This window comes from Hemitrygon akajei, chromosome 23 (assembly GCF_048418815.1).
Source record: "Hemitrygon akajei chromosome 23, sHemAka1.3, whole genome shotgun sequence".
In the NCBI taxonomy this organism is placed as follows: Eukaryota; Metazoa; Chordata; class Chondrichthyes; order Myliobatiformes; family Dasyatidae; genus Hemitrygon; species Hemitrygon akajei.
This window is the reverse complement of record NC_133146.1, coordinates 62,975,458-63,000,615: the sequence shown is the minus strand read 5'-3', so window position 1 is coordinate 63,000,615 and position 25,158 is coordinate 62,975,458. Positions and strand designations below refer to the sequence as shown.

The 25,158-nt window shown below is 40.1% G+C and overlaps 1 protein-coding gene across 1 annotated transcript in view; it reads left to right on the top strand.

The window, feature by feature from the left end:
- The window catches only part of atp6v1ba (ATPase, H+ transporting, lysosomal, V1 subunit B, member a), a 101,356-nt gene that overhangs the window by 23,965 nt on the left and 52,233 nt on the right, over positions 1-25,158 (top strand). Inside the window, exons 2-5 of the mRNA XM_073027848.1 lie at positions 11,874-11,929; positions 12,460-12,558; positions 18,414-18,507; positions 23,086-23,163. Of these exons, the coding sequence (XP_072883949.1) occupies positions 11,874-11,929; positions 12,460-12,558; positions 18,414-18,507; positions 23,086-23,163 (327 nt within the window). The remainder of the gene's footprint in view (positions 1-11,873; positions 11,930-12,459; positions 12,559-18,413; positions 18,508-23,085; positions 23,164-25,158) is intronic.

Below are 25,158 nucleotides of genomic sequence, written 5' to 3'. Positions count from 1 at the left end.
GAATTATAGGAAAGCTATCAACAAATAAGAGAGAATACAGAGAAGATTTACTAGAATGTTACCTGGGTTTCAGCACCTAAGTTACAGGGAAAGGTTGAACAAGTTAGGTCTTTATTCTTTGGAGCGTAGAAGGTTGAGGGGGGACTTGATAAAGGAATTTAAAATAATGAGGGGGATAGATCGAGGGGGATTGAACAGGCTAGATACAGGAAGATTGTTTCTGATGTTGGGCAAGTCCAGAACGAGGGGTCACAGTTTAAGGATAAAGGGGAAGCCTTTTAGGACCGAGATGAGGAAAATCTTCTTCACACAGAGAGTGGTGAATCTGTGGAATTCTCTGCCACAGGAAACAGATGAGGCCAGTTCATTGGCTATATTTAAGAGGAAGTTAGATATGGCCCTTGTGGCTAAAGGGATCAGGGGGTATGGAGAGAAAGCAGGTACAGGGTTCTGAGTTGGATGATCAGCCATGATCATACTGAATGGCGGTGCAGGCTCGAAGGGCCGAATGGCCTACTTCTGCACCTATTTTCTATATTTCTATGAGTTGACGTGGATAGGCTTTTTCTATTGAGAGTAGAGGAGATTCAAACAAGAGGACATGATTTGAGATTTAGGGGACAGAAGTTTAAGGGTAACACGAGGGGCAATTTCTTTACTCAGAGAGTGGTAGCTGTGTGGAACGAGCTTCCAGTAGAAGTGGTGGAGGCAGGTTCGGTTTTGTCATTTAAAGTAAAATTGGATAGGTATATGGACAAGAAAGGAATGGAGGGTTATGGGCTGAGTGCGGGCCAGTGGGACTAGGTGAGAGTAAGTGTCGGCACGGACTAGAAGGGCCGAGATGGCCTGTTTCCATGCTGTAATTGTTATATGGTTATTTGTAATCCTCCACCACGTCCACACTGACCCCTTGGATGGAAACAGGGGTCACCAGTGCCTTAGCCCTCCTCAGGTCCACCACCAGCTCCTTAGTCTTTTTCACATTAAGCTGCAGATGATTCTGCTCGCACCATGTGAGGGAGTTTCCCACCGTAGCCCTGTACTCAGCCTCATCTCCCTTGCTGATGCATCCAACTATGGCAGAGTCATCAGAAAATTTCTGAAGATGGCAAGACTCTGTGCAGTAGTTGAAGTCTGAGGTGTAGATGGTGAAGAGAAAGGGAGACAGGACAGTCCCCTGTGGAGCCCCAGTGCTGCTGACCACTCTGTCTGACACACAGTGTTGCAAGCGCACCTACTGTGGTCTGGCAGTCAGGTAATCAATAATCCATGACACCAGGGAAGCATCCACCTGCGTCACTGTCAGCTTCTCACCCAGCAGAGCAGGGTGGATGGTGTTGTATGCACTGGAGAAGTCAAAAAACGTGACCCTCACAGTGCTCGCCAGCTTGTCCAGGTGGGCGTAGACACGGTTCAGCAGATAGATGATGGCATCTTCAACTCCTAGTCGGGGCTGGTCGGCGAACTGGAGGGGGTCTAAGTGTGGCCTAACCATAGGCTGGAGCTGCTGTAGAACAAGTCTCTCCAGGGTTTTCATGGTGTGGGAGGTCAATGCCACCGGTCTGTAGTCATTGGAGCCACTGGGGCACGGCGTCTTTGGTACAGGGACGAGGCAGGACGTCTTCCACAGCACAGGAACCCTCTGGAGACTCAGGCTCAGGTTGAAGACATGAGGTGTGCTTTTGTTTAGCTTGGTGATAGTTGTCTGGTAAGTGCTCCTGGAGTTGTGAGAGATGTGACTGGTGTTGGGAAAAATATGATCGCAATGTACAAGGAATTTAAGCAGGCGTATTGATGCACCATCAATAACTCTCGGAGATGGGAGGCGAACGATAGGCTTTTATTAGCAGCAAAAGAGACTACAACATCTTGGAGACTGAGGGAGGAGCAGTGCCTCCAATTGCCTTTATACAGGGATCTGTGGGAGGAGTCACAGGAGCAGTCGGTAGAGGGGCGTGTCCAGAGAGCAGTCAGCAGAGGAGCGTGTCCAGACAGGTATATATAGTTTACCACACGTATAACGTGCAAGGGAAGGGAGGGATATGCATCATGTCTAGACAGATGGGATTAGTTCAATTTAGTATTATGTTTGCATAAACATTATAGGCTAAAGAGCCTGTTTCTGTGCCATACTGTTGTTAGATGAAAAGGTGGCAGAATGGTCAATTATAATGAAGAGTTTTCATAACAAACCTGGGAGTTAAATGGTGTAGTGATTGATTATTTATTGAATGCAAAGCAAAGATTTGAATGTATAGTTAGAATTGTGATAGAAGATGAAATATTAGCATTTTCAAAGAACAAAGCAATGTGTTTATCTTAAGCATGACATTTTTAAATTATGAAGGATTGAATCAACACATACAGTTAGAACACTGCAAGAGATGGGCAAATGCTGATTCTGCTTAATACACCTGCATTCATCTATCAAAAAACAAAGTTTTTCCCTGCAGTAAGATTTGATTGGAGCACTAATTTCTGATGCTCATAATGACAGGTAAGAATACATCCTTGAATGGAACAGAAGAAATAGGAGCAGGAGTAGGCCTGGTCTGCCTTTCAATAAGAACATGGCTGATCTGGCCATGGACTCATCTCCACCTACCTGCCTTTTCCCCATAACCATTAATTCCTCTACTATGCAAAAATCTATCCAACCTTGTCTTAAATATGTTTACTGAGATAGCCTCCACTACTTCATTTGGCAGAGAATTCCACAGATTCACCACACTTTGGGGAAAAGCATTTCCTTCTCATCTCCATCCTAAATTTATTTCTCCGAATCTTAAGGTTCGGAGGAATAATCTCCTAGTTCTGGTCTCACTTATCAGTGGAAACAACTTTCCTGCCTCTATCTTAACTACTGCTTTCATAATTTTGTATGTCTCATTCTTCTGAATTCCAGTGAGTACAGTCCCAGGCGACTCAATCTTTTCTCATAGTCTAACTCCTCATCTCTGGAATCATTCTGGTGAACCTCCTCTGCACCACCTCCAAAGTTAGTTTTTCCTTCCTCAAGTAAGGAGACCAGAACTGCACACAGTACTCCAGGTGCGGTCTCGCCAGTATCCTGTACAGTTGCAGCATAACCTCCATGCTCTTAAATTCAATCTCAGTAGCAATGAAGGCCAGCAGTCCATTTGCCGCCTTGATAGCTTGCTGCACCTGCAAACCAACCTTTTGCGATTCATGCACAAGCACTCCCAAGTCCCTCTGCACAGCAGCATGCTGCAATCTTTTACTAGGGAATCCCTGGCAGTAATTTCTAGATTTCCATATTTGTGCTTCTGAATAAACCGCAGGTTATTAGTTTTATTATGACATAACTCTGATTTGTGATGTTTAATCTAGTTAAGTTTGAAAGGTAGAAATGAAAATGAGATTATAAAATATTAAGTACTTTATATCATTTTTTTTGTTTAAAACTCAATAATATATTCACATTGAGTGAAGAAAAATGCCCCTCTCTAATAGAACTTAAATTAGCAATAAAATGTACAACAAGCTGTAATTAAATGAATAACCACAAATCTGGGAACCAGTTGAAAGCCATAGATTAAATTCAATTCTTGGGTATTACAGATAGTTTGCTCATCTAACAGTAACAGCATACTTGTATAACACAATGCCCCTTGGTATTTCAAGGATACAATCAGACAAGACCGCAATAAAATATTTGAAGGAAGTAATTTAAAATTCAATTTACTTTCTAATAATCGGTATGATTTGGAGCTTCCAGAGAACTGCTTTGGAAATGGCATTATCATTTCTGTTAAGTACTTATTTCTGTGACTGCTGACATGAGTTCTGATTTCTGGCTAAAATTTGTAAAGATCTATTGATGTTCGGGTGGGGTGGGGCATTGGCTTAAAGGTTAATTATGATTGCATAAAATTTCACTGTTTTCTCTTGCATTTAGTTGATGTGGTGATAGTGTTGGTAAATGTAAAAGGCTCATGCAGAGTTGATAAATGAATCTTATTTTCTTGAGGTAAAATTCAGCAATTAAATGACAGAATAGGTCAAGGGGCTGAATGGCTATCTAACAACCTTAACTCCAAGAATGGAGAAAACACATATATTTAATGGATTCAGATTTTTAAAAAATGTTAAAATGAGTGAACTATATTGAATTAATTCACTATCAGATTTTTGATTTCCAATTTGAAGTCATATGTGGATGTGTGACGTGAGCTATTTTGTCTGTTTTCCAAGAATGATTTTTTGAAGGTTTGTCAGTGGGAAAAGGATTATCACTGATATGGTCTGCATTTATTGTCCATTGCTTTATGCCCCTGAATGGAACAAAACAGCTATCTATTATTTAGTTGTCAAAGTCAGGTAGGGTAAGGATGGCAGATTCCTTCCCTAAAGTGTATTTGGTAAGTCAGATGCATGTTTAACAGAAGTGTGTGATAGCTCCTTTTACAAACAAGAGAAAATCTGCAGATGCTAGAAACCCAGCAACACACAATGCTGGAGGAACTCAGCAGAACTGAAGAGACTCGGTCCGAAATGTCGACTGTACTTTTTTCCCTTAAATGCTGCTTGGCTTGCTGAGTTCCTCTGGCATTTTGTGTGTGATATTAAACCTGATTCTGATTTGGCACCTGAAGCATGGTGATACTTGCAGTATGGCCCCAGCATATCCTGAAAGCAAGCAACACATTTTCCTGACAAATAAAGCTAATCTTTTTTTAAAAATCTATCTTCAGTATATTAAGCACTATGCCACCAAACCCTAAAACTGATACATTTAAGTTTTTAACACTGCTAACATATTGAAAGTCAGACTGTTATAAAAATATTGGATTAATCTACATATACAGTATTGTGCAAAAGTCTCAGGCACGTGTATATAGCTAGGGTGTCAACGTGTAAATCTGGTGGGAGCAAAGGGTGTTAGGAATGACTAGAGTGGTGCGGATGTGGAAGATGTGTGGGACAGGTGGAAGAGGAGGAATGGGGGGGGGGCGGGGGTGGCATGGTTGCAGACATACCCAGCCATGAGACAGCAGGCAAAGTGAGATTCCCAAAAATTGGTTTACAGGTGTTCCCCACCTCTTTACAAAGGTAGAGCATTCTTGTGAAACCTTTCTTAAGCCAAAATGGCCTAAAGCGAAGAACCATTAATTTATATGGGAAAAATTTTCTTAAAGGCGAAAATCCTCTTTATAATGCGAAAACAGGTTACTAATGTAGTTACAATGTAATTAATGTACCGTAGAATCCGGATTTTAAGCCGCTACTTTTTTCCCACATTTTGAACAGCTTTGAACTCTGCGGCCTTTAATACGGAGCGGCTAATGTATTATTTTTTTTCATGCCGCCAAAAACATTTTGCCTCGTAACAGTAGACCAATAAAATTGATGAGTAGTTCACAGAGGTCCAATGAAATTGTACGATAAATCAAGCGCACTTTCACAATTAAATTATTGTAAATCAGTCATTTGTACTCACCCTCATCAACATGGAAAACACTCGAAGAAAAGCATTGTGCTGCCTTTATGGCAGTTACTTAGTTTATAATATTTTCGCTTAGTAATTCATTTGTTAGTTAAAGTTAGAACTGTTTTAACTATATTTGTTTTCTGTACTACATCGCGGGATGCTATGACGTCACACCCGGTTTCGCGGTGTCTTGTGGGAAAAATGCCGGTTTGCGATAAACGGGACGGCGGGGGGGGAGCGGCGGAGCGAAAACGCTGCTTTTAAGTTAAAGGCGATCAATAACTTTTCCTGGTAGGCTGCAGTAAATATATTTTTTACCAGTCGTTAGGAGATATTGGAATGTTGTTCAGTAAAGAAGTATACGCAACGTATATTTAAAAGTAGCCGCGTTACAGGCACGGTTCGAAATAAAGCATTTGCAATATGTATTTGTTTATGTTACCATATGGATTTAATTAAAAGTTAAAAAATCCTCACGTGTAATATCTTTCTGTGTAAATATCTCAGATTACAACATGGGACACCTGCGGCTGAAAATCCGGTGCGGCCTGTACAAGTAAAAAATTGATTTTATTTCTAAAATTAGAGCCAGCGGCTTTTAATCAGGTGCGCTCTGTAGTCCGGAATCTACGGTAGTTACTAATTACAATGTAATGTAATGTCCTGATGAAGGGTCTCAGCCTGAAACGTCGACAGTGCTTCTCTTTATAGATGCTGCCTGGCCTGCTGTGTTCCACCAGCATTTTGTGTATGTTGTTGTTTGAATTTCCAGCATCTGCAGATTTCCTCGTGTTTACTAAAGTAGGTCTTTTGTAAAAGCGAAGTGGCGTAAAGTGAACATTTGTAAAGTGGGGGACACCTGTATTGATCATTACAAAATGTCTCTCTGGTGTTTCTTGCTTGCTCCCTCCCCTTTCCCCTTTTCCTATCCATGATTTCCTTACCCCTGCTCCCTTTCGACTCTTAGTCCACAGCAGAGATCATATTAGAACCAGATTGATCATCATTCATATATGTCATGTTTTTTTGTTGCAGCGGTACAATGTAATACATACAATTACTGCAGTACTGTGCAAAGGTCTCAGGCTCCATATATAATTATATATCTAAGACTTCTGCGCAGTACTATAGGACCATTTTAAGAACAAAGATAAAGGGAACCAAATAACTTTATTTAAGAAAGGACATGCATTTGGAACACACACAAAATGCTGAAGGAACTCAGCAGGTCAGGCAGCATCTTTGGAAATTAAAAAGCAGTCGACGTTTAGGGCTGAAACCCTTCATTGGGACTGCCAGTGGACTTGGCATTCCAGTATATGTCGCAGGCTGACAATATAGTGCTGTAAAAATTATTGATCATACTGAAAATACTCTGAAGATTAAGCAGTATCTGTGGCAAGAGATATAGAGATGACATATCAGAATTGAAGAAATATTCTACTAAATTTTCTGTTTTGATATTAAATTTCCAGCAATTGTAATTTTTGATTTTTGGTACATGGCAGCAACTTGTCGGCACACAAGTAATGGAGGAATAATTGCATACTCCATCATTCATAATATGGAATGAGGGATGAGTATTGGTTGGAGAACTTGTGTACTATTTGAATAGTACCATTCGATCTTTTGTATACGTTGTTGAAGGCTGAGTTTCAGATAAAGTTTCATCTGAAATTAACTACAATTAACACATACCATTGAAATAGCATCCTGGATATTCTTGAAGCCATATCTTCTGACTAGAATATATATCCATATCTGAACATATTAGAAGCAGTAGGGCACTTGCCCCATGACAAATGATGAGATAATTTATTCTAAGTGCAACATTCACATCTACCTTGAGTAACATTTTGCCCTTCTATCAGTCATCTATCTTTGTCTGCTGTATAAATATTCAAAACACTGTTTCTGAGCCCTTTGAGAAAGTATTATAAAGACTCGATGTGTTCTGCTATAATGCCCTTAATAATAGATTCTACAACAAACCAAGGCAGTAGTAGATTATTTTCTTGATTTCTTTAGAGACTAGTGGAGGTGAGGGGGGATGGGTGAAAGCTTTGAAAAGTGTACTTTGTTTTATTGGTTCCTGTTACCTTCGAAATTTTAAAGGTTGCATTCAGTAGATAGGCTGAATGTGATTTCCTTCCTGCTTAAAAATGAGACATTGTGAAGTGAATTAGATGTACAACAACTTTGTTCTTAGTTTTATTAAATACATGAGCATGCAGCCGAAGGAGTCTTTCTGTGTAAGTATAGTGTGAATGAAATTATTTGAAGTTCTTCAGGTTGTTGTAGCCGGGGGTGGTAGTGGGGATAAGCTCCCACTACCTATTAAATGCTCCCAATAATATGTTTCAAATAGCCTCTGACAATCATGTCCAGCTCCTGGCCTTCACACTTGGTTTAGCTACTAACTCTGGTGGAACTATTTCTACTGACAGGAGAAGGGGCAAAATGTTACTCAAAATGTTACTGGGACCTTAAAACCAGCCACTTCAGCCAGATGGGACTCATCAGCCATGGTTGGCAGCTCATCTAGGAGAAGGAAAACTCTAATCTCAAATCTCTGTTGCCTTGTGGCCCATATCCATTCATGGAGAAGGCTTTGGGAGTAAACCCCGAGGGGAAAAATCCAGAGCTGGAGCCCTAAGGCAGTCCTGTGTTATACACTGACTGGCAACTCCTGCAAAGTCACTGGTGACAAACTGTTCATGTCTCTGTTCCTTTGCGTGGAGAGGGGGAGCCTGTGCATGAGCAACAAATGCTTGTTCTCCATACCATACTGCCCTGGCTTGCATATATAGGCATTTTTTAGTCTCGTGAGACCATGGATTTGGACCTTGGAAGGTTTCCAGGGCGCAGGCCTGGGCAGGGTTGTATGGGAGATCGGCAGTTGCCCAAGCTTCCCCTCTGCATGCCACCAATGTTGTCCAAGGGAAGGGCACTAGGAGCTTGGCACCAGTGTCGTTGCAGAGCAATGTGTGGTTAAGTGCCTTGCGCAAGGACACAACACGCTGCCTCAGCTGAGGCTCGAACCAGTGACCTTCAGATCACTAGACCGATGCCTTATCCACTAGGCCATGTGCCAACATTGGCTTGCATACTGGCTTGTGTATCATGTAGGCAGTTAGGACACACCATCCATGGTTGACCATGACCAACAGAGAGTCCAAGTTATTTGAGTGTTCCAATAGACATATAAATCATTATTATGCATAATATATGTAGATTGGAACTTATTATGCATGTGTTATTTAATATATATTGTAATATTAAAAAATATACTTCCAATTTCACATTGAACAGTACTACCTAAGGGAAATGGTAAATTGTACTCAAGTTCAAAAATGTGTATGCAGAATGTTAATATTTTGAGTGTCTATGGTACTGGAAATTCTTTAGATTACTCTTCCTGCTGTTAATGTTCCAATAAGCAAATACCATGTGTCAGCTATCTGGAAAATCATTGACCTTGTAATGGGTGGGTATGAAGAAGCTCAAAATATGCTAAACAAAGAAATGCCTATGAAAATGTATTTCTTTAAAATTATTTATTGTTTACATGCCAAAAACTAGTAGATCTTTGGTACTAGTATTACAAGAGGATCACCGTGGAGAAACAAATATTTGTGCCAAGTGCAACCAACATCCATAATACAACACAGATCAAGTGCTGTTGTCAGTCCCTCAACATTTCTTAGCCACAGTGGCATTCGTTGTATTACATGTGATTATGAAATTGCTTATAAAATAGCTTTGATATACCTGTACAAATTAATAAGTTGTGTTCTCTGAATGCTTTTTTTGGCTAACAAGCTGTATAAGCTGTAATCAGCAACGCTTAGGAAGCTGGTGCTTTCCTGCAGCCCTTCAGGCTCAATCTGAAAGTTCTGTTTATTCAGTCAATTTTAGGTTTAGAAATTTCTTATTAGTGATACAGTCTCTTTATTTCAAGTATTTCTGTGTTTCTGTTCAGTTAATGTGGAAAAATTAGAGCCTTACTGTCGACTTCAAGTCCTGTCAACTTTCCCAGATGCAAAATGTTTTCAAGCCATGAAATATTTGATAGAAAGAATAAGCTGGTTGTGAGATTGCAGGTTGGTGCAATGAGTATGAAAAGAGAGGGTAGCATATTTGCATCTATTCAAACCATATGTTTTTAATATGCCATGGCAGGGAAAGAGAAGGAATAATAGAAAGGGAAAAAGTAAAGCAGACCTAACACTAGGACCATTTTAATAAATTGTATTCAGATCTACTCTTTATCCTGCCTTAATCATGCTAATCTTGCTATTATGTATACAAACTGAACTGACTTATTATCTAATTCAAAACTGAACAGCCATACCATGTAACATTCTTTTAATGTGCCTGTATTATTTTGAAAATGAGTTGTAGTTTAGGTACTCTTTTAGTAGATTACATCACTGAAGAGAGCATGCTTCACTGTTACCAAAACTTGTAAGATTTATTCAGTTTAGAATGATGCTGTACGCTCCAGCCTTTTAAATCAAATGTGTTGGAATGCACACTGCTTTCTTTCACTCCTACTTGAATGGGCCCTTAGTATTTCACACCAAGGTGTCCCTCAGGGTGCTGGGTCAGGCTACCAAAACAGCTTCTATGAAGGGATTAGAACCAATTAACATCTTTGTACACAAAAGCTGCTGGCAGCTGAACAGACGGCCTTGTGACCTGCTCAGGAGCTGCATGTTAAACAGGGGGCTGTGTACTTGAGCTCAAGTGGGGAAGGGGTGGAGAGAGTTTTTATTTATAATTGAAATGGTGCTTCCTGATGGATTATGGCAAAAAAAACTTGCACTGAATTAAGCTGTGCAAAAGAAGTCTATAAACTCAGCTCATCGCAAAGAAATGCAAAATTTAGTATTAAACTCCATTTTAAGGTAACAAATCCAATGTTTAAAATATAGAATATTTCCAGTATATTACTTTAATAACATTAAATTTTTCAGATTACATTTAATTTCAGTAAATTGATACAATTTTGAAATTCCAGTATTCAAATTCTCCTAAAATTTGTTTTAATTGCAGTAAATAATACAATTCAATGTGACAAAATAGCTTTGTGTTTGTCAAGATGAATGTATCAAATACATAACTTCCCAGAAATGGTACCTCTTTTGTATACCTGCTTAGCTTTTCTATAAATTAGTTACTGGTTACATTTAGTTGTCCATTGTTCAATCATATTAACATTTCTTTTTATTGACAGATTAGTACTTTTCTAAGAATTGTTCAAAGCAGAGTACAAGATGAAGAACTCAACTTTCAGATAACTGATCTGCTTTTAAATTTTTTTTATAGAAATATACTTTTTCAGCAACTGATTGTCTTCAAGAATATAAGTTTAAGCATTCTGCAGCTTCCAAATGGAAACTAAAAATATTGTAGTTGATTGCAACACTGTTATATGGTTTTTCATGCTTGAGCAATTTGCCTTGCTACTCCTGATGTTTGCTTATTAGTGAATGAAATGCAGGTGTGTGGGAAACAGCAACCGAACATTGACAGGTTTATTCTGTTGGCTGCAGCCTAATTAGTTGCATAGTGGATGCACCCTGCTAAGCTTTAGTGCACTGCAGTAGAGCTGGTCTGTTCTAATTTCCTTACAGCTTTGATATCGGTGAAGAGATTGACGGATTACACAAAAAGCAAAGCGTGATAGAAGCCAATCGAAACAATGCAGTCCTTACTTCAGCCACCACAGATGTGAGAGAAGACTGATCAGAAATAAATGTCAAACATAGTCAAATTGTCTTCTCTGTCTGCATGGGTAATATTTTCCCATGTAAAATAAAAAGGCCAAGGTAATAGCCTGTGTCTCCCTGTATTGCTTCATCACCTGACAGTAGCATCCAAAGTTGCAGTTAAATAATAAGGCAATTTTGAGCACTTAGTAATGTATCGAAATCACGCTGCAAAATATGCGCTTTTCTTACAGCTCACTGACAGTTGACCACCCGTACGTACAACAGTAATGCCATTGTGTCTTGTTCATCAAATAGCGATTCTGTTAATATATTGAGCCTTGACCAGCAATTGAAGTATTCCATGAGTCTTTTAATACAGATTGATGAAAAATGATCTTTGTAATCATGCTCGTCTAGAAGGGAGTACATTTAGTAAACAGACCAGCAACACTACTGGTAGGTTTGAGAAAGCTGGATTAGTACAGAAGTGAGGTGATTTTTGTTTTGGATTAAGCCAGCGAAAATGTAAAAATCTTAATTAATGTGGATAGTGTACATTTGTACTAACTGCATTTAATTTTAATTGCAGCACAGCACTTGGAAATATTTGAAATATGCCACTTGTATTTTTGTGTGATATATAATGAATATGATAGTAAAATTCTGATGAATACTAATTTTAATATGAATTTTACTTTTAATAGCATATAAGACGGTGTCTGGTGTAAATGGGCCATTGGTGATTCTGGATAAAGTAAAGGTAATTATTACAACAAAAATAATTAATTTGGCTTAATTTGGAATTCAAATTAAAAGTACAATTTTGAATCCCAACCAAATAACCGAAGTGTTTTGGCAAGAAATGTTGTGCTGATATTACGATTTCAATAGCATGCTTATAAAACAACTCTTAATTAGACGCTCAGTCAGTCTGACCGCCCTGAGTGTAAACTTAGATGCTATTGTGCTATTTCATCTGAAGTTATGTAATGCCATGCAATAAAATGCAAATAGCTAAACATATGTAAATAAAAATACACACCATTTTTTTAAAAGAAGAAATTTGTGAGGCTGACATGATCTAATTATAAGTACTGGTGTTTGGAAAGATTAGAACAGGTTTGTATGAGTCTTTGACCAAAGCTTAGCAAATGAAGGTAAAATTATTGATCTAAAGATCATAAACATTTTTTCAAGAAAATATTAAACAGTTGACAGCATGATTTGCTTGTACAGTAGTAAATTATTTCAACCTAATATTGATTAAAATTGATTCTTTGTTTTGATTAGTTTCCAAGATTTGCAGAAATTGTACATCTTACTCTTCCTGATGGCACTGTCAGAAGTGGACAAGTTTTGGAAGTCAGTGGCAATAAGGCTGTAGTACAGGTGGGAATTTAATATTAAACTTGTGTGATATTGAAATGAATATGATAACATTTATTGATTGTCAATGCAGAAGGATTATCTGATTAGCTCAGAAAGCTTGAGTGACTAGAAAAGGACATGAGAGATGCTGCAAAATGTAGATAAATATTATTCCATCCCTTTTAATTGGAACAATGAAAGGAATTTTTTTTTAAATGGAAACATAGAAACATAGAAAACCTACAGCACAATGCAGGCCCTTCAGTCCACAATGCTGTGCTGAACATGTACTTACTTTAGAAATTACCTAGAGTTACCCATAGCCTCTATTTTTCTAAGCTCCATGTACCTATCCAGGAGACTCTTAAAAGACCCTATCGTATCCGCCTCCACTACCATTGCTGGCAGCCCATTCCACGCACTCACCACTCTCTGTGTAAAAGAAAAACAACAAAAACACACAAAAACATCTCTGTACCTCCTTCCAAGCACCTTAAAACTGTGCCCTCTTGTGTTAGCCTTTTCAGCCCTGGGAAATTGGAACAATCCACACAATCAATGCCTCTCATCATCTTATACACTAGTGGTTGCCTACCCGTGACTTTGTGACTTTCCCAGTAGATCCCGAAAAAAAAGAAAAATAAATACACAAATAATGTTGAGAGATTGTTCCGGGTTGTGGGGTTTTAGTTCTGTTCTTTCTGCCCATTGTGCATACGTGTAGCTCCCCTGCCACATGGTGGTCCCCAACCACCAGGCCGCAAGGAAACAATATGAGTTAGCTGCACCTTTCCTCATTTCCTGTCACACCCACTGTTGAACTTGAACCCACGCGAGGTCATCAGTCGCCTAAATGCAGTGACACCCTGACACCAGGGATCACTGGTTGGCCTTGGGTAACTGGGCGGCGGGAAGTGCTGTTGCTACCGGCCTGGAGCGCGGACAGATGGGCACCGCCTCTAAACCTGTTTAGCACACCAAATGTTTGTCGGAACCCGGTGCTAAAATATTCGCAGATGACCTAATTTGTAAGTATCAGAGCAGCTATCTCGCTGTGATCTACTGAAAGTCAACCCTCGAGCCAAATTTTTGTTGGCCGATAGATCCTACAAGGGGGGCGGGCGCGCGTCTTGTCGCAGTTCTCGCTTGGTCGGTTGCTCTCTTTGGACTGTGACCATCGCGGCCCTGATACGGGAACCACCATGCCTGGTTAAGGCGTCTGGCGGTGGGCGGGAGGTTTTTTTTTCCAGCGGAAAAAACGTGAGCAAGCGGGACAGCGGCTAGGTGCTGAGAGGCACAACAACTAAATTGCGGAATAGACTGGACATAAGGAACCTGTTTCGAGTATCGCTGTATTCCCATCGTGTTTAATACCCCCCCCCCCCCCCCCCCGGTCGGCCGGTCCACAAGAATATTGTCAATATTAAACTGGTCCACAGTGCAAAAAAAGGGTGGTGACCCCTGGTGTTTGTACATCATTTCTACTTCTGGGTTGCGGGGTTTTACTTTCGGTCTTTTCTGTCCCGGTGCGCATGTGTATAACTAATCGATCTGGTGTCGATCTTGCCTTTCACTAAGGCCGAGGTAGGGGATCTTGGTCTTAAAAAGGTTGGTGACCACTATTATACACAATGGTGGATTGGGAAATGTTGATCTCCAAAGGGACTTCAGTGTCATTATACACCAGTTACTGAAAGCAAACATGCAAGTGTGGCAAACAGATAAGGCATGTGGTATGTTGGTCTTCATTACAAGACACTTGGAGTAAAACGGATGGTTTTGTGCATGTTTAACACAGATTTGGTAACTTCCTATACTTCAATCCTTATAGTTCAACAAATTTGAAAAACCTAGTAATCCTTTCTAATGCTTCTAACCTTTCAGTTCAAGACCTTAGAAAATCATAAGACAGTGGGGCAGAATTAGGCCATTTGGCCCATTGAGTCTTGCCAATACCATGCAGTGAACCAATCATTTTTCTACATGTTAGGCAGCATCCAACATGGTAAGTGTCATCGTTAATATAGGAGAGAAAAGCTGGATGCATGAATTTGGTCTGCACTATGCACCAGATGGTTTCTAATATCCTAAGATATCTATTTTTAAAAATCATTTCAATTTACTTTTTGCTGCAATTGTTACTGGCTTAGTGATCTGGTTCCTCAGCCAGTTGGCCTTTGATAGCTTGAAGTTGAAACCTGGTTGATAATACCATATGAATCCACGATGATTTAACATTCAATAAGAAAGTCATACAGCATGGAAACAGGCCTTTGTCCCAACTCATCCATGCATCTTGTGGTGCTCACCGAGCTCATCCCATATGCCTGCATTTAGCTCATCTCACTCTGTACTCCTCCTATCTATGTACTTGTGTTTTCTCAATGTTATTGCTCTCACCTCATATCCTTTCTGTGGCAATTCATCCATATACGCATCACCCACTGCCTGAACAATTTTCTCCTAAGATCCCTTTTAAATCTTTTATTGCTCATCTTAAACCTATGTCCTCTAGTTTTTAGTTTTCCTACCTTGGGAACAAGAATGCCTTTTCATCTTATTATACCCCTCATAATTTTATACACGTTTATAAGGTCACTTCTCAATCTCCTACATTCTGAGAAGAGAGGTCCTTGTCTACGCAACCTCTCCCTTTAAGTGTGGCTCTTGAGTACTGGTACCATGACTCCAGATCAGTTTTCCAGGCTGCTGGTAACATTAAAAAAATTATTTTCACCAGTTATATAATTCTGTAAATTTCAATAGTTTGATTTGAATTAGATTTGCTTGTTCAAAGTTCAAAATAAAAACAATAAAACAGAATAAAATCAATAAAAGGCCACATCTGACAGGGCAGACAGCTAATGTCAAACAGATAACAAGCTGTGCAAATAGAATAAGAAAGGAAAAAAGTAGTAATAATAAGAAGAAATAAATATCGAGAACATGAGATGGATCATAGGTTGTGGGAACATTTCAGTGCTTGGGCAAGTGAAGTTGAAAGAAGTTATACCCTTTGGTTCAAGAGCCTGATGAGTGAGGGGTAGCAATTGTTTCTGGACCTGATGGTGTGGGTCTTGAGGCTCCTGTACCACCTTCCTGATAGCAGCAGTGACAAGAGAGCGTGGCCTAGCTGGTGGGGTACTTTGACGGATGCTGCTTTCCTGTGGTGGTGCTCTATGTAGATGTGCTCAATGGTAGGGAGGCCTTTACCCATGATGGACTGGGCCGTATCCACTACTTTTTGTAGTATATTCTGTCCAAAGGCATTGGTGTTTCTACATGTGTCTCTGTTTCCCCAAGATGCGTGATGCAGATGGCTGACTGAACTGGTCTGTGCATCTTGGAAGGGTTGTTGCATTGTGTTGTGAACCTTTGAAGACCAATCTTTTGGTTGGTTCTCCTGAGGACCCAATTTCAGAAGGACCTTATAGTCATTGAGAGGTAAAGCTGAGGCTAGACATTTTGCCTTTGTACAAATGGGAAGTTGATAGCAACTCTCTTTCACCAAACAGCTACCTACCTTTCAGCAGAATGCGTTTCTTTAAATTATTCATCCCAAGTTGTCATCTTGCAGATTTTACATTCTTGGTGCGGTAAATAGTGTGCTAACATGGTCATCGTACAGTTGTAGTTATATACATATATTCAATCTATTTTATTTCCCTTGCCATTGAAGGAGAAGGCCCTCGTTTATCTGTTTTCCAGCACTAGCCTCCCTTTGTAATGCAAATCAGAATTATACTTAATATCACTGACATATGTTATGAAATCTGTTGTTTTGTGGCAACTGTACAGCAAATTACAATAAGAAATTGTATATATGAAGTGCAAAAAGAGCAGAAATAGGAGGCAGTATTCATTAGTTAGTTTATTGTCCATTCAGAGATCTGTTGGTAGAGGGGAAGAAGTTGTTCCTAAATGCTGAATGTGTATCTTCAAGCTCCTGTACCACCTCTTCGGTAGTAATAAGAAGGGAGCATGTCCTGGGTGATAGGGGTCCTTATTGATGGTTGCTACTTTCTTAGAGAATCACCTTTTGAAGATGTCCTCGATGCTGGGGAGGTTAGTGCCCATGGTGGAGCTGGCTGAGTTTACAACCTTCTGCAGCTTTTTCCAATTCTGTGCTGTGCGCCCCCCCCCCCCCCATATCAGATGGACATGTAACCAGTTAAAATGGTCTCCATGGTACATCTGTAGAAATTTGCTAGTGTCTTTGATGACATACTAACTCTCCTTAAACTCTTAATGAAATAATAGCGGCTGATGTGCTGCCTTCGAATTGCAACAGTATGTTGGGCCCAGAATAGATTTCCAGGTCTGTTGACATAAGGAACTTGACACTGCTCACCCTTACCAATGCTTATCCCTTGATCAGGTGTGTGTTTCCTCAACTTCCCCTTCCTGAAGTCCACAATATATTCCTTGGTCTTACTGACACTGAGTGCAAGTTTGTTGTTGTGACACCACTCAACCAGCTGATCTACCTCACTCCTGTACGCTGCCTCATCACCATCTGAAATTCTCCCAACAGCAGTTGTCATTGGCAAATTTATAAATGGCATTTGATCAGGGCCTAGTCACATGGTAATGGGTGTATAGAGAATCAGAATCAGGTTTATTATCACCAGCATGAGACGTGAAATTTGTTAACTTAGCAGCAGTTTAATGCAATACATAATCCAGCAGAGAGAGACAAAAAATATAATAAATAAGTAAATCAATTACATATATAGAACAAATTATTAAAAAATGTGCAAAAACAGAAATATTGTATATTAAAAAAGTGAGGTAGTGTCCAAGCTTCAAAGTCCATTTAGGAATTGGATGGCAGAGGGGAAGAAGCTGTTCCTGAATCGCTGAGTGTGTGCCTTCAGGCTTCTGTACCTCCTACCTGATGGTAACAGTGAGAAAAGTGCATGCCCTGCGTGCTGGAGGTCTTTAATAATGGACGCTGCCTTTCTGAGAAACCACTTCCTAAAGATGTCCTGGGTACTTTGTAGGCTAGTGCCCAAGATGGAGCTGACTAGACTTACAACCTTCTGCAGCTTCTTTCAGTCCTGTGCAGTAGCCCCTCCATACCAGACAGTGATGCAGCCTGTCAGAATGCTCTCCACGGTACATCTATAGAAGTTTTTGAGTTGTTTTTGTTGACATGCCAAATCGCTTCAAACTCCTAATAAAGTATAGCCGCTGTCTTGCCTTCTTTATGACTACATCGATGTGTTGGGAGCAGAGCAGCGGGCTAAGCACACATCCTTAAGGTTCACTGCTGTTGATTGACAGCAAGGAGGTATTTCCCTTCCGCATAGGGTGTGGTCTCCTGATAAGGAAGTGGTTAGCATGACATTATTACAGTTACAGCTGTCAGAGTTTGGAGGGAGGTGCAAAGACCCAGGCTTTGAAGCTTGTTGATTAGTACAGAGGGTGTGATGGTCTTGAACACTGAGCCGTAATCAGTAAACAGCAACCTGATGTAGGTATTGTTGTTGACTAGGTGGTTGAAGGCTGAGTGGAGAGCCAGAGAGATTGCAACTGCTGTAGACCTATTGAGTTTGTCCAGATTGTTGCTTAGGCAATTATTCTTCAATGCAAAATGTATTTACTCAAGTCTTTGCTGTTTTCTGTGGAAGTGACTTCCATTTCTGTCAGTTGTGCATGAAGAGCTCTCTTTTTACAGTGAATCAGCTTTTGAGGCAATGTTCCTTCATTTTAGAATTTCCACCCTGCTAACAACATGTTACTATTTACAAAAATCATCCAGTGAATACATGCTGACTTTCTGTAAACTCTCTAATTGTCTTGGCAACATTAATGATAGATACTGAAGAATTGTATTTTAAATATGTTTTGATATATCTTTCATCTTGATACAGGTTTTTGAGGGAACATCAGGTATCGATGCAAAGAAAACAGCCTGCGAATTTACTGGTGACATACTTCGCACACCTGTGTCTGAAGATATGCTTGGTAGGTTCAATAGGTACATTTAATGTCGGAGAAATGTATGCAATATATATCCTGAAATTCCTTTTCTTCACAAACATCCATGAAAACAGAAGGGTGCCCCAAAGAATGAATGACAGTTAGAACCCCAAAGCCCCCCCAACTCCCCCCCCCCCCCACGCACAAGAAGCAGCAAGGCATCAACCCCCCCCACCAGCAGAGAACACCAGCGACCTCCGCCGAGCACTCAAGCGTATAGCAAGCATCAATAAGGACACAGACTTGCAGCACCCCAAAGACTACTTGTTCACCCAATAATTTGACATGCCACAGGCTCTCTCTTTCCATAATAAGGGGAAAAGAGCTGTCCCTGTTTCACAGCGAGAGGGGAAACATAACAAATAACTCGCTGGTTTACAGCGTTAAAAGTCTGTTGCTTTGCTTTTTCCAAGCTCTGCATTTAGAGAGCCAGCCCCAGAAAAGTGCAGTCCTCCAGACACACAATCCAATGCAGCTAACCCATTGTGCCTGATATTCCGTGTTCTCCTGTAATGCTTCAGTCAGGGGCACCGGCTGAGAATCAACAAGTCTCCAGAGCCCTGAAAATCTAGCGTCCTTGGGATATCAAAATGAGGCCCTGAGAGCAGGTCCCATTCCCCCAAAGAACCGATGTCGGAGTGTAACTCCAGCTCAGGGTCTTCAAAAGAATCTTAAATAGGGAAAAAAAAAAGTGATTTCAAAGATAGAAATGGAGCTGTTTACGAAGATGCTAGCAATTGAGTCGCCGTTTAACGCCTTCATAACTTCGCTCTGCTCCTTCTGCTTCTATTCTCTAAAAGCAACTTTCAATCAATAATTTAACATTATGTGTTAAATTGGGAGCTACAGTTGAGCTTCTCAGTGTAAATCTTTTCCAGTATTCCATTGAAAAATGGTTAAAAATCAATCAGTTGTGAGCAGTGTCTCTAACATATTCAATTCAGCTATATCTTTTAATGTTTCAGATCTGAAAGTTGATGAGCTGATGTCTGAAATTCAGGCGCTGATACATTGGAGATGTATTTATTGAGATATTGGCCCTTCAAGCCACGCCACCTAGCAACTCCTGATTGAGCTCTAGCCTAATCAGGGGACAATTTATAATGACCAGTTAATCTACTAACCAGAACGGCTTTGGATGGTGGGAGGAAACTGGAGCACCCAGATAAAACGTACAAACTCCTTACAGATGATGTCAGAATGGAACTCTGAACTCTTACATCCTGATCTGTAAAGCTTTGCACTAACCACTGCACTACTGTAGTGCCCAAATGAAGAAAGATGTCTGGAAACTTTCTTTTAAGAGGTTGCCATACTCTTGCATTAGGTGCAATAGGACTGACAATTCAAGGTTTAAGATGGACCGAAGGATGTAGCTACAAGTTTTGAAAAGGTAGAGCTGGAGGTGCCTCAGTCCTTGCTCTTGTCTAACTGGTGTAAGGATCTTGTAACTGATGTGAATGACAGCATTTGGGCATCAAAGTAGCATAGTGGTATGGAGTTCAATTCCAACATCATCTGTGTGGAGTCTGTATGACCTCATGGAATGTGTGGGTTTTCTCCGGGTCCTCCAATTTCCTTCTACAGTCCGAAGACATACTAGTTAGTTGGTTAATTGGTCATTGTAAATTGTCCCTTGATTAGGCTGGGGTTAATTGGGGGTTGCTGGGTGGGGTCACTGAAAGGGCCTATTCAGCGCTGTAGCGCTAAATAAATAGACTGTTTTCTGGGATGCAGAGGCTGATGTATGAAAAAATGTTGAGCAGGTTAGGTATACATCCATTGGAGTAAGAAAGTATAAGAGATAATGAATTATTTCCATAATTATTGGTTCTAGAATTCGGGAGCATTGTATTAAAAGAAGCCACCCACAAAGCCAATGAGGAATTCCTTCTCTGAGGGGTGAGATTCTTTGGGATTCTCTTCCCGAGAGGTTATATGGAACGTAGAGTCACTAAATATTTTTAATTCTGAGATTTACAAACATTTGAACTACAAGGGACTTGAGAGGAATCCAGAGAAAATGGAAGAGTAGTGCAGAGGCATCGACTAGATCAGTTGTTCATTAAATGATGAAACAGGCTCAGAGGATTAATTCTTTTGCTTCTGTTTTGTGTGACCAAGGTTGAAAATGGAACATTTCAGAAAGTTTACTCTTTAAGAAAGTCAACAGCAAAGGAGGTGCAATAACCTTGATATTAAAGAATATAATACAGATGTGGAGAGGAAGCAACTTTGTAAAAGGCTTAAGGTGGCAAAAAAGTAAGAACTAGAAAAATTGCAGGAGGACCAAGGAGTATTAATAAGGAAAGGAAAAATTAAAACATGGGAGTAGACTAGTGTGAAACAGACTTTAAAAAATCCTATGGCTAATCTTGTTTTTAGGGTTCATGCAGCTCCCTTCCAGACTACAGAAGTTCAGATTCAGATTCAGTTTATTGTCATTTAAAAACCACAAATGCAATGCAGTTAAAAAATGAGACAACGTTCCTCCAGAATGATATCAACTAAGCACATGACAAAATGGACTACACCAGAAAATCCACATAACATTTGGCAATCCCCAATCCAGAGTCCGGAGAGGCTGCTGCGTATTAATATCGTGCTACCATCTTAGTGTGTTCCCCGGAAAGGAGCTCCAAACCCACCAGAAAAAAACAAGACCAAAAACTAAAGCTACAAGACCTGCACAAAACCACATAGTTACACCATATAGTTACAACAATGCAAACAATACCATAATTTGATTTTTTTTAAAACGGGCCATGGGCACGGTAAAAATAGTCCAAAGGTGTTAAAAGACTATCAGTTCGAAAGAAACCACCACACAGTTTCCACAAGTCCTCAGGGTCCCGATAGACTCGTCATCTCACACCGGCGGCAGAAGGGAATATCCCCGCTATGGACTTCCATGGCGCCGCCCGACTCAGCCTCGCAGACGCAGCACACAATGAAAGCTCTGTCGAACCCAGCCTCGCAGACACAGCACACACTGAAAGCAACCTGACCGCAGCAGAGTCCGAGTCCGTCGAACCTCCGAGCCTCTGACCATCCCCTCCGGCACAGCCTCTCTGAGCACCACCCTCTGCCGAGCGTTTTAAGACGCCCCCACCAACGGCCACCGGCAACGCAACCCCAAGGACTGGGGGTCTGTTCTTCTTAACTGAGACCTGGAGCTCACAGCAGCAGCAACGAAGAGGGCCTTCCTGGAGATTTCCAGATGGTGCTCCGTGCTCCCACGTCCGTTTTTCATTAGATTAGGATCGCGCACAGCCCCGCTTAACAAATAACATATCAGCTCTGGAGTGGCTGTGTCGCGCCGCCATCTTGTTAGTTATACAGAAATAGGGAAGTGGCAGAGAAATCTTCTTGGGATGCAGTGAAATAGTGGAAACTACTATTGTAATTGTGAAGCTCAGAGGAATTAGCATCAGTACTGGAGAAGTTAATGGAACTGAAAGCCATTTAAATCTCCAGAAGATGGTTCACCTAATTGATTTCTTGAATGGCAAGAGTGATTTATGAGGAGGAATTAAGTTGTCTGAACCTATGTACTCTTGAGTTTAGAATAATCAGAGGTGATCTTATTTAAAAAAAATTAAACAGAGGATGTGGGATTGATGGTTGTCTTGGGTATAAAATTCTTGGAGACTAAACAACACAATTGGTGATAAGATGTTTCCTCTGATGGGAAAGAAGCAGTAGGCATAATCCTGGAATAGTGGGGCACCCACTTCAGAGAGAGATGAGGAATCAGTTATTTGAGTTGTGATTCTCTGGAACTGACACAGAGAGGTGTGCTTTGGGGTGGGGGAGTGCTGGGTAGTTACTTGATAGTTTTAGGGTTGAGATAACAGAATCAAGCGATTGTGGGGAGAAAAGGCAGGAAAGTGAACTAAAGGACTGTTGGAGCAGCCATGGTCCTGTTGAGTGATAGCAAACATAAACACTTGAATGGGTTGTTCTTGATCTCACTACTACTAATGGGCATCACTGGTAGCGTAATGGTTAGAATGCACTATTACAGTTTCAGCCAGAGTTTAATTCTAGTGTCCTTTGTAAGGAGTCTGTACATTCTCCTTGTGGAACGTGTGGATTTTCTCTGGGCCTTTGCGTTTCCTCCCACTGTCCAAAGTCGTACTGGTTAGTAGGTTAATTGGTCATTATAAATTGTCCAGTGATTAGGCAAGGGTTAAATCTGGGGCTGTTGGACCGTGTGACTTGAAAAGCCTATTCTGTGCTGAATCTCTCAATGTTTAAAAAAAAAATATCTAGAGCTATAGTGACCATTTCTAAATAAGTTGGCCATTCAGGAAAAAGATAAAAACTTTCTTCACCAAGAGGGCAGCAAATGTTTTGAGTCTACTCAAAAGGATCTTTGGTCTCGGTCACTAAGTATATGCAAAACACATATTTTTGGATATTAAAGGCATCAAGAGATATGGGGTTACAGCAGTAAAGCGGATTGAGGTAAAACATCAGCATGAGCTTATTGAAAGGCTGAGCAAGCACAAAGGATTAAATGGTGTATTGTCTATGCTTCTGATATGTGCTCCATTACAGGCAGAGTATTCAATGGATCAGGTAAACCTATTGACAGAGGACCTACAGTACTGGCTGAAGATTATCTGGATATTATGGGTAAGCTGAGAAGTAATAAAGAAAATACATTGTTTATTCAAGAGAAAATCTATTTGATGTACTGATCTTTGACTTTAAGGATAACTTTGGACCAGTGTACTGCGATAGTGGATTAAATTCCATAATGGAAGAGAGCAGGAAAGTTAATGCAATGGACTCTGTTAACAAGTCTTGGTCTCAGTGGGCAAGAGATAATTAGGTGGAGATCAAGTGTTGTCCTGTAAGATTAACATCCACTGTAATGCCCAGTCACAGCTCCTCCGTGGTCACTCAGAAAGCTATTTTCTGATCACAATCCATTCAGGAAAATTATATTGCTAAGAAAACCAACAATGTGGATTTGTCCTTGCTTTCTGAAAAAATCAATTAATCTGTACTGAAAGGTATAGCCTGCTCTGTTCAGTGTAGTCTGGTTCAAGCAATTTGTTAATTATAGCATTAAATGTTGAATGTTTTCATTAGTGCTGAACAATGGATTCAGGTTAATTGGAGCAATTCTTAAAGAACAAAAATCTTATGGTGAAAACAGCTGGGATTCCCTTTGTTTATTTGGGACAGGAGACTATTGCCAAACAGATTCTGACTTGAGTCAGTTGAGTGCACTTATGTACACATTAGGCATTAAATTGCACTTAGATCAAACAGTTTTTAAATATCGTCAGCTGTGTGTATTTGTGTTAAAAAATCAATTTCTATTACTGATAGTTGGCCAGAAATAAGCAACAAGACAATTCAGAACTGTTTTGCTCACTGCAGTTTCAAGCATTCAGGCTTGGAGATGCCAGAAACAGATAGGAGTGAAAATGAAATGATTTCACTACTTCAAGTCAGGAACTACGAGGAATTTGAAGATATCAACAATCATCTTGAATGTTACAATGAAAATGAAGACTAGGAAGAAACAGTCATCAAAAGCATTGTGTGAAGGCAGTCCATTATTTGCACAAGATGTCTGAGCTAATTTCCTTTACAGGGCAGCGTACACTGGATTAATTCCTCTGTCGATAACTATTAGGAACTAATGTGCTGTTTTATAGTACTGTAGTAGTATTAATAATGTTCTAAGTTGTTTTGTATTTAATTTTAAATGCTACTCAATTAAACAGTATTTTTTTAAAATACCTTTTTCTATTTCAGCTAATTGGATCAGCCCCTTAATTGGGTCAAACTGTATGGTGGCAGTGTGTCCACTATTTATAATTTAGCAATTTTGTGAAATATGTGAGGTATAAGTAACTACACAGCATTCTTGGGAACTCATTATTTTTTTTTTTCATCAGAAATTTGGCCCTTTAACTAAATTTAAATTTTGAATGCAGTTTCTAGGATACTGATCTTGGTAAAATATATTTTTAAAATTGATTTGCTTGTTGCTAACCAAGAATGTTTCTGGTTTTCCATCTCCTAAAGCCCGGAAATTGAGTGAACTGATAATCTTGTTTGCAAAATATTTCACTGAGATTTGCACAAGTTTGTGCTGAATTGTAGTGGCTTTTCCTTATGGACCGTGGAAAGGAAATCATTCCCAAAGTTTTGATTTTAATTCAAAGTTGAAAGTAAATTTATTATCAAAGTACATATATAGATGTCACCATATACAACCCTGAGATACATCTTCTTGTGGGCATTCACTATAAATGCAAGAAACACATAGAATCAATGACAGACCACACCCAACAGGACAAACAACCAATGAGCAAAAGACAGAAAAAGAAAAAATAATAGTAATATTAAGCAATAAGTATTGATAACATAAGATGAAGAGTCCTTGGAATTGCATCCATAGGTTGTGGGAATATTTCATTGAAGAGGGTGAGTGAAATTGAGTGAAGTTCTCCCCTCTAGTTCAAGAACCTGACGGTTGAGGGTAATAACTATTCCTGAGCCTGATGGAGTGGTCCTCAGATTTCTGCAGCATCTGTTCCATCTTCCTGATGGCAGCAGCAGGAAGAGAACATGGGCTAGATGGTGGGCACCCTTGATGATGGGTGCTGC